Genomic DNA, 18543 nt, shown 5'->3' with positions numbered 1-18543 from the left:
CTAATTAACTTTAAAAAGGGATGATAAAATGAAACAAAAAAACAAAATGATAGCTGAATGATACAAAGGATTAAAAATTTAAAATCTGTACAATAGATAAAGAAATAAATTGAATCTTTTTAGTTTGTAAATATATGATGTAATATATTTTTTAATTCTGCTGCTACAAAGGGCAATATCATAGAAGTAGAAAATGAACAAAGGAAACAAAATGTGTATTTTCAGAGCAGCATCAATGGCCTTATTCCAATGATTACTGCAATAAACTCAAAAATTCAACCAAACATTTGGTTGCTGTGTGACACAAAATCCCAGGTAACTAGATATATTACTCTGAACTGCCTGCCTTGCCCTCCTCATTTTTATTCATGGCCTTCTTTGCTAACTCATAACCTGCAAAGTTCATAGCACCTAGAGGAGCAATCCAAAAGAACCTGGGTACTGCTCCTTTGAACAAGCCAAGGGGTCCCTCATGTTTTAGTATGGAGAAGGCTATCAAGGTCATTGACACAGATCGGCCCTGTGCAGTCATCATTCTAGTTTTCATGACATCAAACGGCGTTGTAACAACAGCCGCCAAGCCACCAGATAAAGCTCCAACAGCAATTGTTTCCAAGGGACCGAGTTCCCGCTCTAGTAGTCGTTCTGCAACCTAAAATCAAATGCCAATAGCATTGCACTCAGTTACCATCCATGACAATTAACCATTTCAATGTGGCTTTAGTGTGGCATTAAAGGAGATTCACTGGTAGCCATGCAAACACTATGCAAAAGTGTACATGCAATTTATGAGTGAGTTATTCCCTGTTAATTTTTGGGTATATTTTCACATACATCAGAGTATCACTTCAGATTTCAGAAAGCATTTGTCACATAATTTTACAGAGCAATATCCCATGGCTTAAAGTTAGCTAGATGTATTACAACTCATTTGATAATAAAACAATCTTTAAAATTTACTGCTGCTAATTTGTTGCATTAAACTGTAGCTAAAGAATGAACTGGATGTCTATCTCCATGAAACTGTCAAAATTCCTAGATGACCCTGCTAACTCGAAGTTAATCTTTATTTTGGTGAATGTAAACATTCATTTTAGCACACAATTAAGTTTCAAATAATTTTATAATACAACAACAAAGCCTTATACCACTAGGTAATGTCGGTAACATGGGTCACACACTCGTACATTATTCAATTCAGCTAAAGATCAACCACCAAAGTTTCAGAGATATTATAATTATAATGCATAAATAAAAAATGTAAATTCCATTAACAAACACAAGATCAAGCACACTGGATCATGGAAATTACACACCTTTTTAGATTCAGCATAAAGCCCCATGCCAGCAACATAAAATGGAACCTCACGGCACAAGGTAGCTCCGGTTCCACGGAAGAAACCCCTAAGACCATCCTGCTCCCAAGTCGCAACAAAAGCCTCACCCACATTGTCAAAAAGACCAGCCTGTAACCTCTGCTTCAACACTTCACAGGGGATCCGCACAGCTGTTCCCAAAAATGTGCTACAGAATGATGCCACAGATTGTACCTACATTTGCTCATATGTGAAACTTCTAGATTTTAAGAAGTAACAGTAGACACTATTAAACAACATAAAGAACTTATTACCAATCTCCTAACGTAAAAATCCACTTTTAAAGGTCAATCAAATTGAACAAACCTTTTAAGTATTAAGAACTATGAAATAGAATTTGAAAAATATTGATCTATTTAGGTATGAACATCTCAATTTAAAGTATTTGCTTCATTCTAATAAGGGTGCCATTAACCTGTGCCCTCAGGTTAAGAATCATTTATTACCTTTCATTTTAAATCATCTTCAGTACTTAACATGTCCCTGTGAGGAAAGACATTATAGAACAATCCTTTCTTAATAAAGACAAGGAGCTAAAAATTTTAGCTTAAGTAAAACATCAATTACAACAGAGTTTAGCTATCTTCTCAAACACTTTTCTAACAGCTTTAACTAATACTAAATTATACAATGCACAAAATCTGAAAACCTGATCTTATAGGACAATATAAGGACTTAGGTATAATTAACTGAATACGGAAATGTGGCCATTCAGTGTATGCATTCCCAACAACAAACAAGGAAAGCATAATCAGGACTCAGGAGTAGTCCAGACTATATAAATAACAGCAAATAGGCTTTACAAATTACCTGGAGTTCTGGCAGTGTAGGAGCAACATTTATCAACACCAATTTACTTGCTTCAAATATCCCAGTTCGCAAGCCATGGCTGCATTATCAAAGATAGCATGAGCTTGAAAGGAAAATAACTATTATATGATTGCTAAGGGAAGGTATTAATGAAGCTTAAAACATCAAATACTTTTCTGCTTATTTGTTTCAAGATAAATGAATATGAGAGGGAAGAAATGAAAAAAAAAGGGATCAAATGAACAACCTCGAAAACTGTCCAAGAATTGCAGGGATTGAGCCCCTGTATAAACCCCGCCTTCCAATCTCTGGCAGCTTAGAAATTATTTCAGGGAAGGACATTGTTGATGCTTGTACTCGAGTCTAATATACCAAATAAGACAATGATGAGGCCTCTAAAAGAAACCAAAAAAATCAAACAGCTAAGAGAGGAATATGGAATTATATGCATTATACAAACAAAGACATGAAATCACCAGAGAAATAAATAAGTTCATGAAAGTTCAAGAGCATACCTTAATGGTATCAACTGGATGCAGTAACGCACATGACAGGGCACAAGAAAGGCCACCTGCCAATGCAGATCTCAGAACGCTTCCAGCAGGAATTTCAACAGCTGGTGGAACAGCAACTACTGTCGCAGCTTCAAACCAAATACTCCTGAAAGTATAACCATAATAAAAATAGTCCTTAATATAGAAGATGAATCTTAATCATTGACTGCTGGTGTAAGTTGAATCATTGAGGAAATTAAAATACCAACTGCAACACTTCTACATAATTTAATCTTGTTTACAGGTCTTGATATAAAGGTTATGCTAAAGCAAGGAGACCAAAACTTTGGGACAATTTACACTTCTTTTTTCTTTTTCTTTTTTTGGGTTTGTTTGTGTTGTAGAGTGGCACTTAGAAGAGTGATGGTGGTTGGGGGGTTATATATATGGAGAGAGAAATGGGTAAGGTTCATGCATGCGCGAGTTGAAGGGAGCTTCTAGGAAACTGGGGTGAGCAATTATGTAATTAATGGTTTGGGAGAACAAAGTTTTCTTTCTTTCTGGCTGGCTGGCTAGCATTCCTAATTGATTAGGTTCTGGTGTTGTATTAATTATTTCTGAGAGTAATAATACATAAATTATTCTTCATTTTAAACACCTAATCAACATCTACGATAACTTATTTTTCTTTTTCTATCATATCATAAACTTTATCTCTAGGGTACTATTATTTCTCTCTTTTTTCTCTATCTTCCTAGGTGTTAGATAACACATTGAGTGTCAATCAAACATTTTGCTATTCCTACTGATTTTGATTAATTTGGGTTTGTCTTCCCTTGTTTCTTTGACCAGTTTGTCGTTTTTTACCAGGTCTTGATATAAAGGTTATGCTAAAGCAAGGAGACCAAAACTTTGAGACAATTTACAGTTTTGGTTGGAATAGAATGCATACATCTCAAAGGGTGACTCTTTGTGAGATAGAAATTAGTTTATGGCTTCCCTGCAACACCCCAACGAAGCACACCAGAAAGAGAAGGATCTAGAGACTATATAGGTATGAAATTGTACAGTTGCTGATAACTTAAAGGAATTAATTGGTACTACTTAACCAACAAGATGCGTCTACTTTTCAGTAGTTCATCACTTAAGAATTTCACAGCTAAGCGTGCTTGAGTTGGAGTAGTTATGGGATAGGAGACCTCCTAGGAAGTTTCTTGGAAAGTGTGTGAGTGAAGACAAAGCACGCTTAAAAGTTTCATGTTGATTTATGGGAAAAATCATTGATCCTGAGAGCAATTGAATGGTGTCAGAGCTGGTTGTCAATGTCTTGGAAAGGACTACCTATGAAAGGTTCTGAATGGTGGAACATTCCGACCAACGAGGAGTTCAGTGAAGTCTCACCATTTGAAGTGTCGTAGTGTAAGAGTTACCAAGAAGTTGACAATCAGGGGTTTTACATTTCCCATGGTTTATTTTGCCCATGACTGCTTAATGTTCCCCTTTTTTTAAAATTTTTGTTTTGAAGGATGTCTCATCCTCGCACTTTTGTACTTCCCCTCTTTTCTCCATATTATTATTTTTAAACAAAATATATATTTAAAAAGGATTATCGATGGACATTATATCTAATGCATACAGGGGGAAATAATTAAACAAAAAAATCAATTACTCATATTTATCTTACCTAGGATCTTCTTGAAGACGATCGGAGGGAAGTAGAAGCATGAAATTGCGGAAATGTCCATATGAAATAGATTCTTCTGTATCTGCTTTCAGAAATCGCATCATAGCAACAGCATTGTCTTCATTTGCAGGGAGTCCTGCATTCTTTAGTGATTCCAATATTTCACTTTTCTTCAGTGTCCCTGACTTGCTTAGACATAGAGAAGTATATGCACGAAGAATTGTTGGCTCCTTCTGTTCCATTAATGATAAGAACTGCTTCCAACCAAAAGACCTGGAAAATAAGTGACTTCTAGCACGGCTCATAAATTCTTTAGCATATCTTCGTGGCAGCTTTCTTTTTCTCATTGCAACTTCTAGATCTTCCAGAGTTACTTGGCCATCCCCATCTCTATCCAACTCCTCAAAGAACCTCCTCCCTGTATGATAATGAAAGTGACAGTGAAATTTGTCATTCCAGCCAATACCACAAAGAGGACTTAAATTGTAAGTACAGTAGCCAGTTCCTACATAGTTTAGTAACTGGTGTTGGAGCTAGGCTATCTTGTCTATCTGTTAACCAACTGTTGATAGTGCTGAGTCAGCACCTAGTACTATCTGTTTCTGATTATCATTACCTTTCTCTAGGCTCTATATATAGAGGATCTCATTGTAACAATATAGAGTAATTGAATAGTAATAACAAAGTAGATTTCAAGTTCTTTGGTCGAGTTCTATTTTTCAATGCCTAGGTTCTTTTCTAACAATACAGAACAAATTAACAGTGAATCTTAACTAAAAACTTAAGCAAAGATGTAAAAAACAGATTAGCTTAAACATATCTTACATGTAGGTAGGTACCAGACCAAGGCACAAAAAGTCTAAAAGATCACTACTGCATAGGATCTAGAGCCTGTATTCATTTGTAATAGAAGTTATTTATCGCAAGAAATATATTATTTGATTGTATAGTCATAGGGCTGGCAACATGGACAGGCCGAACCGGCCCAGTCCAGTGGGCCAAACAGTGAAATTGGGTCAGGTGTGGCCCGGTCCATATTCTTACAGGCTGGGTTTCTTAGGCCCAGCCCAGCCCTATGTCGGGCCACCCAGCCTATTCAGGCTAATTTAGAAATATACAAAAATGAATGAAAAAAATTACAAAAACCAAATCATCGAATAATTGCAAGGAGCAGGAAGAAGAGGAGAGTGCAAAGTGAAACTGATAAAGTTGTCATGGAATAGGGATCAGATATTGAATCAAATGGGCTACCATAGGGCTGTTAGCAACTTAGCGGTAGAAAAATAGAAGGTGGGCCTAGTAAAGATGGAAATAAAAAGAAGGGGAGTAACTCAGGTGTTCTAGGGGCTGCACTAAGTAAATAAGATAGAGATGGTCTGGGCTGTTGTGAAGAAGGGTTTGGGTACATTTTATTTTTTAAATTATAAATACTAACTCACTACATTTTATTTAATATTATTATATTATTAACCGGGCCAATCCATGGCCCATCGGGACAGCCCGGCCCGAGTCAAACCTGGCTCTATTCGCTCATCTCTATTTGGACTACCTTTTTTAAGCCCAACCTGGCCCTATTTGTGGGCCGGACCCATTTTGCCAGCCCTAAGTCATACGTAATTACTAATTACAATTTTGATCATGCAGAGATTTATTGCCACAACACCCAAACATTAATCCAGAAAAAAATTAAGCAGTCTTAAAATTTTGTTTTATAAAATTATTTTTGTAAAAAAATAATTTTAAAAACTGCTTTCAAATTGCTTATGATAAAATTTTGAAAACAGTTTTTAAAATATGTCCACCTTCTCCATTGGCATTCACAATATTGCTTGTGTTGTCAATGGATTCAAAGCCAGCGTTTTTTTTTTTTTTTTGCTTTTCACACTGAAAACTGTGACAAATTTGAAGCCAGCACTTCCTCTGTAACGGAATGTTTGAGAGACCCTTGATGACAGATTTGGAAGCTGGGAGAGTCCCATACCAGTTGGGTTATCAGGCCCAAATAGGGATGGCAATCAGATTCGGGTATACCCGCGGATAACCCATTACACTCTTTTATAATTCTACTTTCCTTATATATTTTAAATAAATTATATATTAAGATTTTAATTGTATTTTAATTCAAACAGCATATAAATATAATGGATAACAAAGAAATTAAAGTTAAAAAATTAAGAATTCAATTATATTTATAGTTAAATGTATATTTTTAAGTTTGTTATTTAATTATTTAACTATTAACCTAAATTGATTTATATTTTCAAAAATTATAACAATAAAATCTTTAATATATATTATGTACGTATGTATATGTTGAGACAAAAAAATTATAAAAAAAAAAGATGTACGGGTACGGGTATAATTTGACACCCATCCCCGCTTAAATAGTTTGGGTAATACCCATACCTGTACCTATACCTGATCAAAGCGAGTATTCTCCGTCAAAGTTGGGACAGGTTCAGGGCGGTGCCCATGGGTACAGGGTTATTTGTCATGCCTAGGCCCAAAGAAGTAATCACAAAGATTGAGATTTGTGGGGAGATGAAATGTTCCACTAGTATGAAATGTTTGCTGCCAAATGGTGGGGAATGGTTCCTCAAGATGAAGAGGGTAAGAGGGTTTAGAACTGGATATTTTTTCAGAACAAGGGGATGGAACTTGGAAGGAGCCTGTTTTGGATCAGGCCTCATTGCTTTGGATCTGGAAGGATCTCATCCAATGGGAATTTTGGCCAGCAAATGGTACAGCTAGGCACCTGGGTCAGCAGGGAAGATAGTGTGGGGTTGGCACTGACTAACCTAAGTGAAGAGGTGAAGGTCAGGGTTTAGCCTCAATTGAGGAGGTGAAGGTCTCAAGGTTGGTTAAAGCATAAACATGAAAACAAAAAACATCTTTGAAAACATACTTGACTTGTTATTGTTTAAAATTTTAAATCTTGAAACCAAAGCAAACCTTATCAAATATATTTTTAAAAAAAACAAAAAACCTGTTTTCAAAAACAGCAATCTACAGACCCTAATTTTGTTTGTTTCCTTTGTTCTAATTTTTTTTTTTTTTTTTTGGACTTCAAATGTTTGCTATGCTCTGCTAAGACAGCGAAAAAAACTCAATGAAAACATCAAGAACTAGGGTAAAAGGTTACATTGGTTTGGAAACCATCAAGACCAACAAAAACATTTAAACTATGGAGTAGTTTACTGATGTAAAATAAGCCAGGGAACTTAGCAAATGTTATGATTTTGTGCATCTCAACATAGAAGAAATACTAGTGATATTTAGCAGCAAAGAGATCCAGAAGAAACTATTTCATCTCCTACCTTCCTTAACACTGATAAAACTGGGAAACTACTAACATTCACATTTTACATTCCTATCAGTCCTCAAGCAGCCTAATTTATTCTTCACTCCTTCACATTTCCAAAATCAAACTCTAAAACAAATTGTTCTCAGGGAACCAAAGCCGTGCATTTGAGAACCATAAGCAGATTTATTAAAAAAACCTACATTACTGTTTACTCAAATTCTATTATATGCCTCAATAATATTACATCCCCTATCATACCTCTAGGAACAGAAATTATAAGCTAATTGCCAATATCATTTAACAATTAAAAATGTACCTAACCTATACTTGTATATTTGTTGAGGCAGATTCCTCCCTTAAAGGCAAATTGAATTGATATTTTCACAGATCCTTCCATGTCAAGCATAACTACATTTATTTCCTATTCCTACGTGCAGGTATATGCTTATAAATGAGTTCACAGTTTTAAATAACAAAAGTACACCATAATCCAAAGGACTCTACGTTTTAAAAATCAATAATTTAAGTTATTAAGAAGAGTTTGCTTCTATTTCATGCAAGCAAATTTAAAATTGTTCTTCCTATCCTATATAAGATGCCCATACCTTCAGCTTCTGTGTATCTAAAGAAATCTTGTACCGAGATTAGTTTCTTCTTATCAGGATGGTCTTTAGATGTTCTCCCCAGCTGCGGTAGCAGTTCAATCAATTCTGTCAATGAAACTGTGGAAAGTGTCGACTTTAGACGCTCCACATTCGAGAGAGGAATACTGAATATGTTGTTGGCAACCTTCTGCGGCGAATTTCCTCCGGTTTCATCCTTGTTTTCATTATTACCATTACCATTGTCACTACTAATATCTCCCTCTCCGTTAGTTGAAGGGCTTTCTTCTCCAGGCACACTTGATGGCACACCACCCACCTTTGCAAACCTCAAATTCCCCAAGAAGCTATTCACATATACTTTGTGCTCCTCCAAGAAACCTGCGAGTGCATTCACATGACCAAAATGAGAAAAAGAAGGTTGGGGCAGACTAGTTTTCCCATTGTCAAGGTCATCATTATTATCTTGCACCCCATGATGATCAAGACTCTGAAGAGTCTGAGATAGCTGATCAAAGATAAAACCTATAAGGCACTCAAGTGAAACATTTTTCCCATCCTTCTTCCTCACACCCTTCTCCCTAACTGCTCTACCAAACTGACCCCCCTTGGATTCATTCTGCTTCACCTCACATGATGAAACAGTAGGCTTCATGCAAGAACACAGCTTGTCTTCATCACACACTTTCTGACACTTCTTCTTCCCAGATTTGAAAGGAAGTGGCAGAGACTGAAGGAATCCATTAACCAACAAAGACCAAGTCACAGCAAACTGCAAGCAATTGGTGCAAGAGGGTCCATCTTCCTTGCCCACTTGAGCTCTAATATTACTACTACCATTACCATTACCATTCCCTGAATTCTGTGAAAACATGCCCCAGAAAGCCTTCAAGGGAACCTTCATTGACAAACCTTTCTTCTTCTTCACATCACAGATCTGAAATGCACCACTTTCCCTCACTGGGGCAATCAAACAAACACCATTGTTTACCTTGTTCTTTGACCCTGCCAAACAATGCTCAAGATCCTTCGCCGCCTTGCGAATACCCACTTCAAGTGGCGACAGCGAATCCTTCACAACTTGAACGGAATTGAAAAAAGACTCAACTGGGTCGCTCCCTGACACCATTTCTAATCAACCCTTTGAAAAAGTCGCAGCCTTCTTTTCTACCCCCTTATCAGAAAGAAAACGTGAAAGTGCCCAAAAAGAAAAAAAAAATCAAAATCAACAGAGAATATATATATATGAGTGTGTGTATCAAACTGTTACGAAAACTGGATTGAAACGGATAACCCAATTGAACTCATGGATAGAAAAGAATCCAATTTTAAGGACACGTAACCGATGAAGATTGCACATTATGATTCAAGATTATATTCAAGATTAGACCCATTTCGGCGCAGAAAAAAGAGTGAAGAGAATTGAAGGGAAGAATTTGGATAAGATTGGAAAAGATAAAGAGCATCAAGCGGTGATTTTGGACAGAGTTTGCGTTATGAACCCGATATGGATGGCAGAGGAAGAAGAAGAACATCAAGTACCAAGAAGCAGAATGAGAACCATAGAACTGTGAAGGCTTATTTACTTTTTATGCTTTTATCAGAAAAATTAAAACCATGCAACGGAAGAAAATTAAAAAAAAAATGCATTATTTATATGCACGTCTTCGTTTAATGACAAGAAACATTTTAGATATATTTGATGATAACATTTTTAAGACACTCTTTTAATTCTATTCTATATATTATTATTTATGATTTTATCATTTTTAATATATTTCAATCATTTATATGAGTAACATTTTTTGTTATTTATGTGCAATAATAAGCGATGTTGGAAAATATTAAATTCTGTACTTATAATAATTATAAAAAATAATTATTATATGACTAATTGCAACAAGAATAGGAATAGAAAGGGAATGTCTTATGACCATGTACATGTACCTAATTAAATATTAAACATTTCTCCCTTTTTTACCAAAAATTTAAAAAAAAAATGTATTCCTCTACTCTACTAACATAACACCTGGGCTGAAAATTTCAAAGAAGGTTTTTATTGTTTTGGATAACGAATGCTGAATGGATAATTGCTGACGTAAGGCCATGTGGGAGTGAGGATTGGGGACACCACATCAGGGTAGGGTTTGTTACCCTTCTTGTTATTGACGATGCTATTATTATCAGATAACTTGTTTAATCAAATGACACTTGAAATGAAATGATGGTTGAACACATCAAGCTTGTTTGTTTTTTTTTTCATGCATGGCAAAGTGAACTGTAATCGCAGGGACTGAACAAGTGCAAAACAACAAAGCAAAAGACACATACACAAAATGGTGATTTAAAAGCTCAACTTGTTGCATGTCCGGCTTTTTCAAATATATATATATATATATATATATATTAGACTTTTTGAGTTGAGACTGTTTTTTAATGGCCAAGTTCATGCCAAGTGGTAATGTATTTGCCAATAGTCATAACACACTTCAGTTTTGATTGGACTATTACATTTTTTTTAGGCTTTTTCTCTTCTGCAGTTAACCACACATTAAAGACCACGGGAGTTTCGATGGTTGTATTTGTATATACGGGTGGGAATTTTTCTGATTGTCTTAATTTAAGATTAAAATACAAAAATACAAATGCTGAATTCTCTTGAAAAAAAAATACAAATACTGAATTGTAGCAAATCAAACTTTTTTTTCTACATAAAAAAAAACATTTTTTTTCCTAAAAATGCCTTTTGTGGTTGAAGATGGTTAACAACCATTTTATTTTCAGTTATGTATTCAAATAGTAAATAGTAATATTCATTTAACCTAATATTATTCATATAATCAAAACTTTACACAAGATACTAGATTAAAATCTAGTGTGATCATTGTACATAAAAAGAATAATCGAAGCATTACACTATTTTCTGTCAAAAAAGAAAACAATTGAACCGTTTCGAGCAAATCAAATCATCAACATCATATCAAGTTTATAATCAAAGTAGATCTTTTCTCGTATCATGTGATTTTTTTATGTGTAAAAATATGTCAAATTAAGACAATTTTTTTTAAGACCCTAAATCAATAAAAAAAATTATCGAATCGTGTTGGGTCAAATTTATTTATTAGGAAAAAATTCAATTTAACTTAAATTACCCAAATTGTTATCGGATTAGGTGGGGTCATATCATCAGGTAGTTATTTAAAAAAATATAAAGAGAAAAGAGAAAATAGGAAAGAAAACTAAAGAATATAAAAATGGAAAGAACATAGATATTTTATCTCCAGATTAGAATTAAAAATAAATTAATTAAATATTAAATGTTTTATATTTTATTATAGTAGGATCGAATATAAAATTTTTAAACTTGATATCTAACTCAATTATTTCATATTCATCTGTTTCAACATGTTTCGAATGGCGTCAACCCAACCATAACACCTACAGTCCTTCGTCTCTTTTAAAGATTAGAATATGCCATCCTCAAAAGAAGTAAAAACATAGGCGGCTTATAGGATGCGAGAATAAAGTAAATCCCCACTGTGGGATACAAATTTAGTCCGTAAGATATAACTTTTTTTTGAGATGCATGCAGGAGTAATGTAGGCATGTCTACACTGAAATATATTTATATAAAAAAAATTAATTACTCATTTCGTTTTTATAATTTCATTTTTTACTTTTTATAGTTTTAAAGTAACTTTTTAATTTATATAATTTATATTTTAATTTTCTTTTAGTCTTTATAGTTTAAAAGTAATTTTTTATCATTTATATTTTAATTTCTTTTTAATTTCTATAGTTTAAAAATAATTTTTTTAATTCTTATATTTTAATTTCCCACCTCGGAAGCCACCTTAAAACATATACAGTTTTGTGTTATTCTGTATGCTTTCTTCTTTCTTTCATTTTTTTGAAGCATTCTGTATGCTTTCTTTAAATGTTTCCACTATGGCAACGATAAATATTATGTGTATAAAACTGTTAGTTAGGCTATCTTACCCTCGACATATTAGTTAAATTTTAGTGTTTTTTATTGGCTAAAAAATTTATTTCAGTGTTTGATAAAAAAAACTATTTTTTAGTAGCATTTTTTAAAGTGTTAGCTTTTAACTTCTAATTTTTTTATATTTTTCATTTTTTAATTAGTATATTATCTAATTTTTTGATTATCCTTTTTAAATAAATTATAAATTTTTTAATTATTTTAACAACTAATTTTATCAAACTCTTATAATTTAATAAATTAATTTTTTAACTTTCAACTCATTTTTCAATTAGTTTTATCACTCGTAACCTTAGTGTTAATTAAAAAAAATAAAACATTTGATGGGAGGCAATTTTACTTGGTTGACCGGGGGAGGGAGGGTTTGGATAATCATATTATTAGAACAAGATTATGTCTAATCATTATTAAAAAATTGATTAGTCATTTTTTAGTGAATTTTTTCTTTTTAATTTTTTTATTGTTAAGGGTTAAACATAAAATCTTGCTTAATTCTATGTGGTGTTTCTTAACTCTTTTTTCCACTTGAACAAATGATATCCTGTAATACAAATATCATTGTTTATATAGATTAACATTGTTGCTTAATCAAAACTATTTTTTAAATATGATAGGACCCATAAAAAGATGATGCCATCTTTTATTTGACTCATCTTCATTCATATTTCTATTCTAAGTACAACACCAATGGCATGCATGAGCATGATGCATCCCTACCTGCTCCCTCCATTTCTCACTCTCACTTTCTCCTCATCAGAGATGGTATAGCATTAGCAACACTCTTGTTGGAAGCCACATTTCCCGGCCTAGTTGAAACAGCATACCTTCTTATACCGGCTGGAGAAGCAGGGGAAGAAAGCCTCTTCTTTAGGGGAGCAGAAGTTGCTTTTTCAGGTGTTCCATTTCTATGTACACCAAACGATGCACTTCTCACTTTGGATGATGATGATGATGACTTTACCTTGGTTGCGACCTTTGTAGACGGTGATGAGCTTGAATTGCTCTCATCATCTCTCACTTGAGACACTCCAATGCTGTGCCTGCGAGTGTTTTCTAAGTTTTTGCTGAACATGCTTTTTGAGTCACCATCACCCCCCCATGAACCACCCCTTGAACTTGATAGTACCTTTGTTTTTGCTCCATTGGCTAATGGGACCTTTGAGGGTGTTGTTGAAGGGGAATTGTGGCTGCAGGGACGGGTTGGTTTTTGGTTTGCTGGTGAAGTTTTGATATCATTATTCTGATCACGGAGAGAATACAATTTAGTAATTTCACCAACTGACATGGTTTGGCTTGCAACACTTTTGGCAGATGCATGGCCAATGTGGTATGTAGTGTTTTGACCCTCCCACGGCCTTGCAGCCATCCATCGCTCTAGCCAATTCCAACCCCAATGGGGATTGTTTGGATCCATAAATGTGGCATTTGTAGCAGATTTTGAAGAGTTCCTCCACGTTTGCTGTTTGAGGATCAAGTAAATGGTTATCCATAGGAAGAGATCATTTATATTTTACTAGTCTTACAGTCTACACATGAATTTTCAGCCTATTTTCTAGTTTTCATTTTCAACAAAATTCTACATTGATGACTTGGTTTAGTACTTGAGTTTATTTTACACTTATGCTATCCATACCAAGAATCCAAAACTTGTTTCTCTTGTTCCACTAAAATCCAAAATAAAAGGCAGTCTCTTCTTACTTGATGTGTTGATGCATAGGCCAAAGCCTTTTCTCTTCTCATAGCAGCTACTTGCCTGTTCAACAATTTGGCTTCAACTTGCTCCTTTGATTTCAAGCTATCATCCCACTTCTCTCCAATCTGCTGCAAAAGTATTTGCCACTTTAGAACAAAATTTAAAGCCAGGAGAACGTTAACATATTAATGTTTATATTTTCATATGTTTTGAAGGGGGTAATGAACAATAAATGGGAAATAATTAACAATTAGTCATAAATTAACTCAGAGAACATCATATATACAAGGCGAAACACACATTCACTAGCAATAAAACAAAAGTGCATTACTATACATGCCACATTCTCCGAGGCAAATACGCATCAGAATAGTATTTGCATAACTCATTCTTCCTATAACATGCATTTCAACATAACATGCAAATACTCATAAAGTGCTTACATTAGCTTGCGACTTGTCAAATTCCTTTTCACGTTTCTGCTGCAGTTGCCTTTGAAGAGATTGATTCTCCTCAGACATTCTGACCTTCCTTGCACGAACCTGAGACTGCAACCGTGAAAGAGTTTGCATGCATTGCAAGGTAGTAGCCGCTTGTCGTTGAACAGATTGCCCTTGCACCAACGTTTTCAACCTCGACAAACCTCTCAAGCCACGCAAGGATTTTCTTGCCTGAAACCCCACATAACATGGAACTATTACACACAAAAAGAAGGTTGAATAAATTAAATTTCTCCTGTAAATTAAAATCAACTTATACACTTATCTGAGAAGAAAACAAGAATGTAAAATGCACTTAAATTTTATAGATAAATTTTATTAGGACATAATTGACTTTGGTGGTAATAACATGAACCTTCCATGTTATTAGTCGTTTCATTTGTGTTCCCAATAAATAGGATTCATAAAAGTCTATACCGAATATCCACGGTATGCTGTTTGAATCTTGATAGCTGTCATTTCTTGATTCGCTTTTCCATTAGAACGAGGCGTGTTTGTGAGACGAGTAACCTCTGCAGCAGCAGCAGCAACAGCAGCCCCTGCCGCCACTGCAGTGGCCAAAACCAAAGAAAAGGCTTGTTTGCTCTGTTCATTATTCTCTGCCTCACTTATTGGTTTGGGGTCTTTTCTTGGTGGAAGTGAAGGAACAGCGGCAATTGGCGCTCCTTCTAGATCCTCATAGTGATGAGTCCCAAAACATCCTAACTTTGACTTATGATGATGCTGTTTCTGTTTTATATGAACAAAAACAAATTGTTTTGCATGGGAATCTTATCTGATTTCAGGGTAATTTTCTTCCATTCATGTCAAAGGTAATGTAACACATGTTATTCACAAACCTGTTCCTTTTTGGAATATGAAACAAAAACTCTCTTCACTGCAGAAAACCAACCCCCTTTCCTCCCCATTGGAGTTCCTTTATCTTGATTAACAAAAAAAGGAAATTACTTCTAAGTCAAATGACATAAAATCAACAAACTTCATTCAGGAAAGGGTAAACAAAGAGAGAATAGATGAACAAAAGTCGTGGCAGAAGCAATTAAATTGCGTGTATTTCAATTTAAAGCATGTTGAATTTAGAGCCAATTGTTACAGAAAACAGAATTCCATGCATGGAGTTGTAAACGGGAATAGCCATGGAAAATTAAATAGAACCTCAAAATGTAGAGAGATCATAAATGCTGAAAGCAAATGTTTTCCGTAAAAGTCATTCACAATTCACAACCCCATTAATGAAAAGGACTAGAAACCGAAACCAAATAGAAAAAACCACCACTTTCTAAAAAAGAAAAAGCAATGACTTTTATCCGATTCATTAATGTAATGGAATGATCAAACGAGGAAGAAGCAAAAAAAAAAACACATAATTCAAAAATCCATCAAAAGTTCAAAACAACGTCAAAAGCACCAACTGTGAACACCTAGTTTCATGGAAAACTAACTAAACAGAAAAATGAAAGATACAAAATTGACAACGAGAAGAACCCAGATAGCCTAATTTAAAAGACCGTCAAATTTCGAGATAACACGATTCAAAAAGCACAAAAACAAGGATCAGAAGCGACAAAAAGCACGAGAAAGAGGGCAAAACTGAAATACTTGACATTATTCCAAACACCTTTGTATGAGAATAAAAAATCTCTATGCAAATTAAGGTACATACATGCCCTGTGAAGAGGGAAGAAAGGACAAAAAGGAGGAAAGGAGAAAACCTCAACGATGAATCTATTACAGCAAGGATTGTGATTTGGGTGTCAAGAAAAGTGGGACCCCACACGGAATGTGATTCCCAATTTTAACGTTCATAAATGACAGCGTACCCAAACAAAAACACCTATGTAACGACTAATAACGAAATAACAAACTCTTTTCGCTGTCTTTTTTTCAGTTTTTCATGGGTTTTACTTTTTCAAAAGAAAATTCAACTGATATTCTTTTTAATATTTTATGTTATGTATTCCTATTTTTCTGAATAATAAACAGTTACTTACATGACCTATAAACCTCATTGGTAGAATTATCATATTGACTACTAATTAGGACGTAAATACTAAAAAAAATTATGAAAATGATTAATTATTTTCCCTTCTATTTGATGCAAGATCTGTCGAATTTCTAGACATGTGTCTTTTCTTCCAACTCGGATCTTATTAGAAATGATTCAAACATTCCAAGTAAACCGGCTAATTCTTTTGATCTAATCTAACAATCATAGACGGAATCAGAAAAAAAAAATTGAGGAGACATAGAATCAAAAAGTGGCATCAGACATACCAAGCATTGGGACATTGATCCGTCCCGAGATTTTGGTTTTGGTAGCAACGATCCCCAACCATAACGGTTGGTCCACCCTGCCTGAAAGTACATTAACTATATTCCTAGGTATCCTCGTCGGACAGAGTTAAATATTAGTATATTACAAATAAAATATTAATGGTATTTTTTTTCTTCATTTTACTACTACTATTATTTTTTTAAGCCATGTTTTAAAAATACATCAATTTCGAAGTTTTTAACAATTTACCTTTTTCTGTAAAAAAAATCTACCTTTTCTAAAACAAATTTGAGACATGTTTTATTTTTTATATATATTCAGAATAAAATGATTTTTTTTATATATATTCATGGTTGGTTTATTTGGTAAACTAACTTAAAAAATTGATATTTAAATGGTTGGATTGATTATGATTTTTTTATGTGTTTCCATTTTTATTGTGTTTACATAATTTTACTTTTTGTCTAAAATAATAATTTTTTATTTATTTACAAAAGCTGCAAGCTATGCGATGCGGATGTGGAACCGTAAAACTTGACCCATTTATGTTCTGACCCAGGCCAACTTAACCCGGCTGTTTAAGTTGCAAGTATTTGTAATTAAGGCTAGTCTAAGTTTATGTTTGATAGAGTAGAAAAAAAAATGAAAATTTTGATTTAAAGTAGAGAATAAAAATGTGAATTTTATAAAATTTTATTGTTCATTTTATTTATTTTTTATCTTCTTTAGTCTCTACCAAATAGTTTTTAAATGAGATAACTGACATGTACACCCAACTTTACTATTAATTTTAAAATATTTCTAGATATGATTTTTTTATGACAATATAAACAAATATGTTTTATGTAAGTAATTTTAATTAAATTCTTACGAAATATATAACCTGCAGTCACGTTTTGTGCTACAAAATTAAAAGTCGTTCATCAATCATGCTTTACAAAATTAATCCACCCGGGGCACGAATTCGTTTATACATGAGAATTTTCATGTACAACAGTATGAACAATTTTCTGAGGAAAATATTCACGAATTATAAAATGATATACTCCTATCAATCAAGATCTGTGCGTGTTTTGACTTTTGATTTATAGTTGTGAGACCAAAAAGCAAAAAAGTAAAAAGAAAGAAAAGTCGTTCAAAATCAAGTTTAACAAAAACTCTAACGCGCAATTTGTTACACATGAAAGCACATGGACAAGAATAATAGATTATGCTCTCTTTCTTTGATCTACAATGACCAATTATTCACAAACACGGTCTCTCTCATGAGTTATATCATGTTGAGTTTAATCCAAATATAAGTAAGAATATTGTTAGTAGTAACTGGTTAGAGTGTTAATTTTATACTAGTTTCTGTTTTCTATTGTTATAGTTTTTTTATAAAAACACTATATAAAGAGTTTATTCTCCAACAAATTGATATTATAGAGCTCTAAGATTTAAGGACCCGATTGAAGGAGCTACAATGGCTTCCACAACAAACATTGGTGGATTCATACATGCGTTACCAGTTCTTGATGGCAAGAACTATGATCAATGGGTTGTGACGATGGAAGCGATTCTTGGCATTGTGAAGGAAGGAATCTCAAAGAAGGAGAAAGATGATGCTGCAATTATGAAGAAGGACTTCAAGGCAAAGTGTCTTCTTCATCAGTGTGCTGATCTTGTTGTATTTGAGAAGATTGCAAAGGCTAGTACAACCAAGGAGGTTTGGGAAATTCTACAGAAGGCATTTGGAAATACAAGAAAGACCAAAAAGGTGAAGTTGCAATCTTTAAGGAGGCAATACGAACTCCTCTCAA

At 33.9% G+C, this 18543-nt stretch overlaps 2 protein-coding genes across 7 annotated transcripts; both read right to left on the bottom strand.

Moving 5' to 3' along the window:
* Positions 1-116: 116 nt before the first annotated feature.
* Positions 117-9889, bottom strand: LOC100807842 (mitochondrial substrate carrier family protein C). Its single transcript, XM_003535489.5, has 7 exons — positions 8274-9889; positions 4365-4782; positions 2702-2846; positions 2434-2549; positions 2187-2265; positions 1317-1550; positions 117-652 (listed from the first exon to the last, which is right to left on the bottom strand). Exons 1-7 carry the CDS (start codon positions 9397-9399, stop codon positions 329-331), a joined length of 2442 nt encoding a protein of 813 aa, XP_003535537.1. The 5' UTR covers positions 9400-9889; the 3' UTR covers positions 117-328.
* Positions 9890-12628: 2739 nt separating this feature from the next.
* Positions 12629-16307, bottom strand: IQD36 (protein IQ-DOMAIN 36). 6 transcript variants are annotated; one of them, XM_014763318.3, is made up of 6 exons: positions 16130-16220; positions 15306-15388; positions 14884-15195; positions 14410-14637; positions 13972-14091; positions 12629-13732 (listed from the first exon to the last, which is right to left on the bottom strand). In XM_014763318.3, the coding sequence occupies exons 2-6, from the start codon at positions 15372-15374 to the stop codon at positions 13013-13015; spliced, it is 1449 nt and encodes a 482-aa protein (XP_014618804.1). In that variant the 5' UTR covers positions 15375-15388; positions 16130-16220; the 3' UTR covers positions 12629-13012. The 6 variants fall into 6 exon arrangements, with proteins under 6 accessions (XP_014618804.1, XP_040861810.1, XP_014618803.1 ...); XM_041005876.1 differs by having other exon boundaries at positions 16085-16211; XM_014763317.3 differs by having other exon boundaries at positions 12632-13732; positions 13972-14094; positions 16179-16307.
* Positions 16308-18543: the final 2236 nt, after the last annotated feature.

This window comes from Glycine max, chromosome 10 (assembly GCF_000004515.6).
Source record: "Glycine max cultivar Williams 82 chromosome 10, Glycine_max_v4.0, whole genome shotgun sequence".
NCBI lineage: Eukaryota > Viridiplantae > Streptophyta > Magnoliopsida > Fabales > Fabaceae > Glycine > Glycine max.
This window is presented reverse-complemented; position numbering and strand designations above follow the sequence as displayed.

What these genes read in the sequence shown, in the direction of transcription:
- IQD36 (XM_041005875.1), bottom strand. Translation starts at nt 16,127, where the DNA reads ATGTACCTTAATTTGCATAGAGATTTTTTATTCTCATACAAAG. An exon ending in CATATTCCAAAAAGGAACAG is followed by an intron (nt 15,196 to 15,305) that starts GTTTGTGAATAA and finishes CATATAAAACAG; the next exon opens with AAACAGCATCATCATAAGTC. An exon ending in CCTATGCATCAACACATCAA is followed by an intron (nt 13,733 to 13,971) that starts GTAAGAAGAGAC and finishes ATCCTCAAACAG; the next exon opens with CAAACGTGGAGGAACTCTTC.
- LOC100807842 (XM_003535489.5), bottom strand. Translation starts at nt 9,399, where the DNA reads ATGGTGTCAGGGAGCGACCCAGTTGAGTCTTTTTTCAATTCCGTTCAA. An exon ending in ATCCAGTTGATACCATTAAG is followed by an intron (nt 2,550 to 2,701) that starts GTATGCTCTTGA and finishes TTGGTATATTAG; the next exon opens with ACTCGAGTACAAGCATCAAC. An exon ending in ATTCTTGGACAGTTTTCGAG is followed by an intron (nt 2,266 to 2,433) that starts GTTGTTCATTTG and finishes TTGATAATGCAG; the next exon opens with CCATGGCTTGCGAACTGGGA.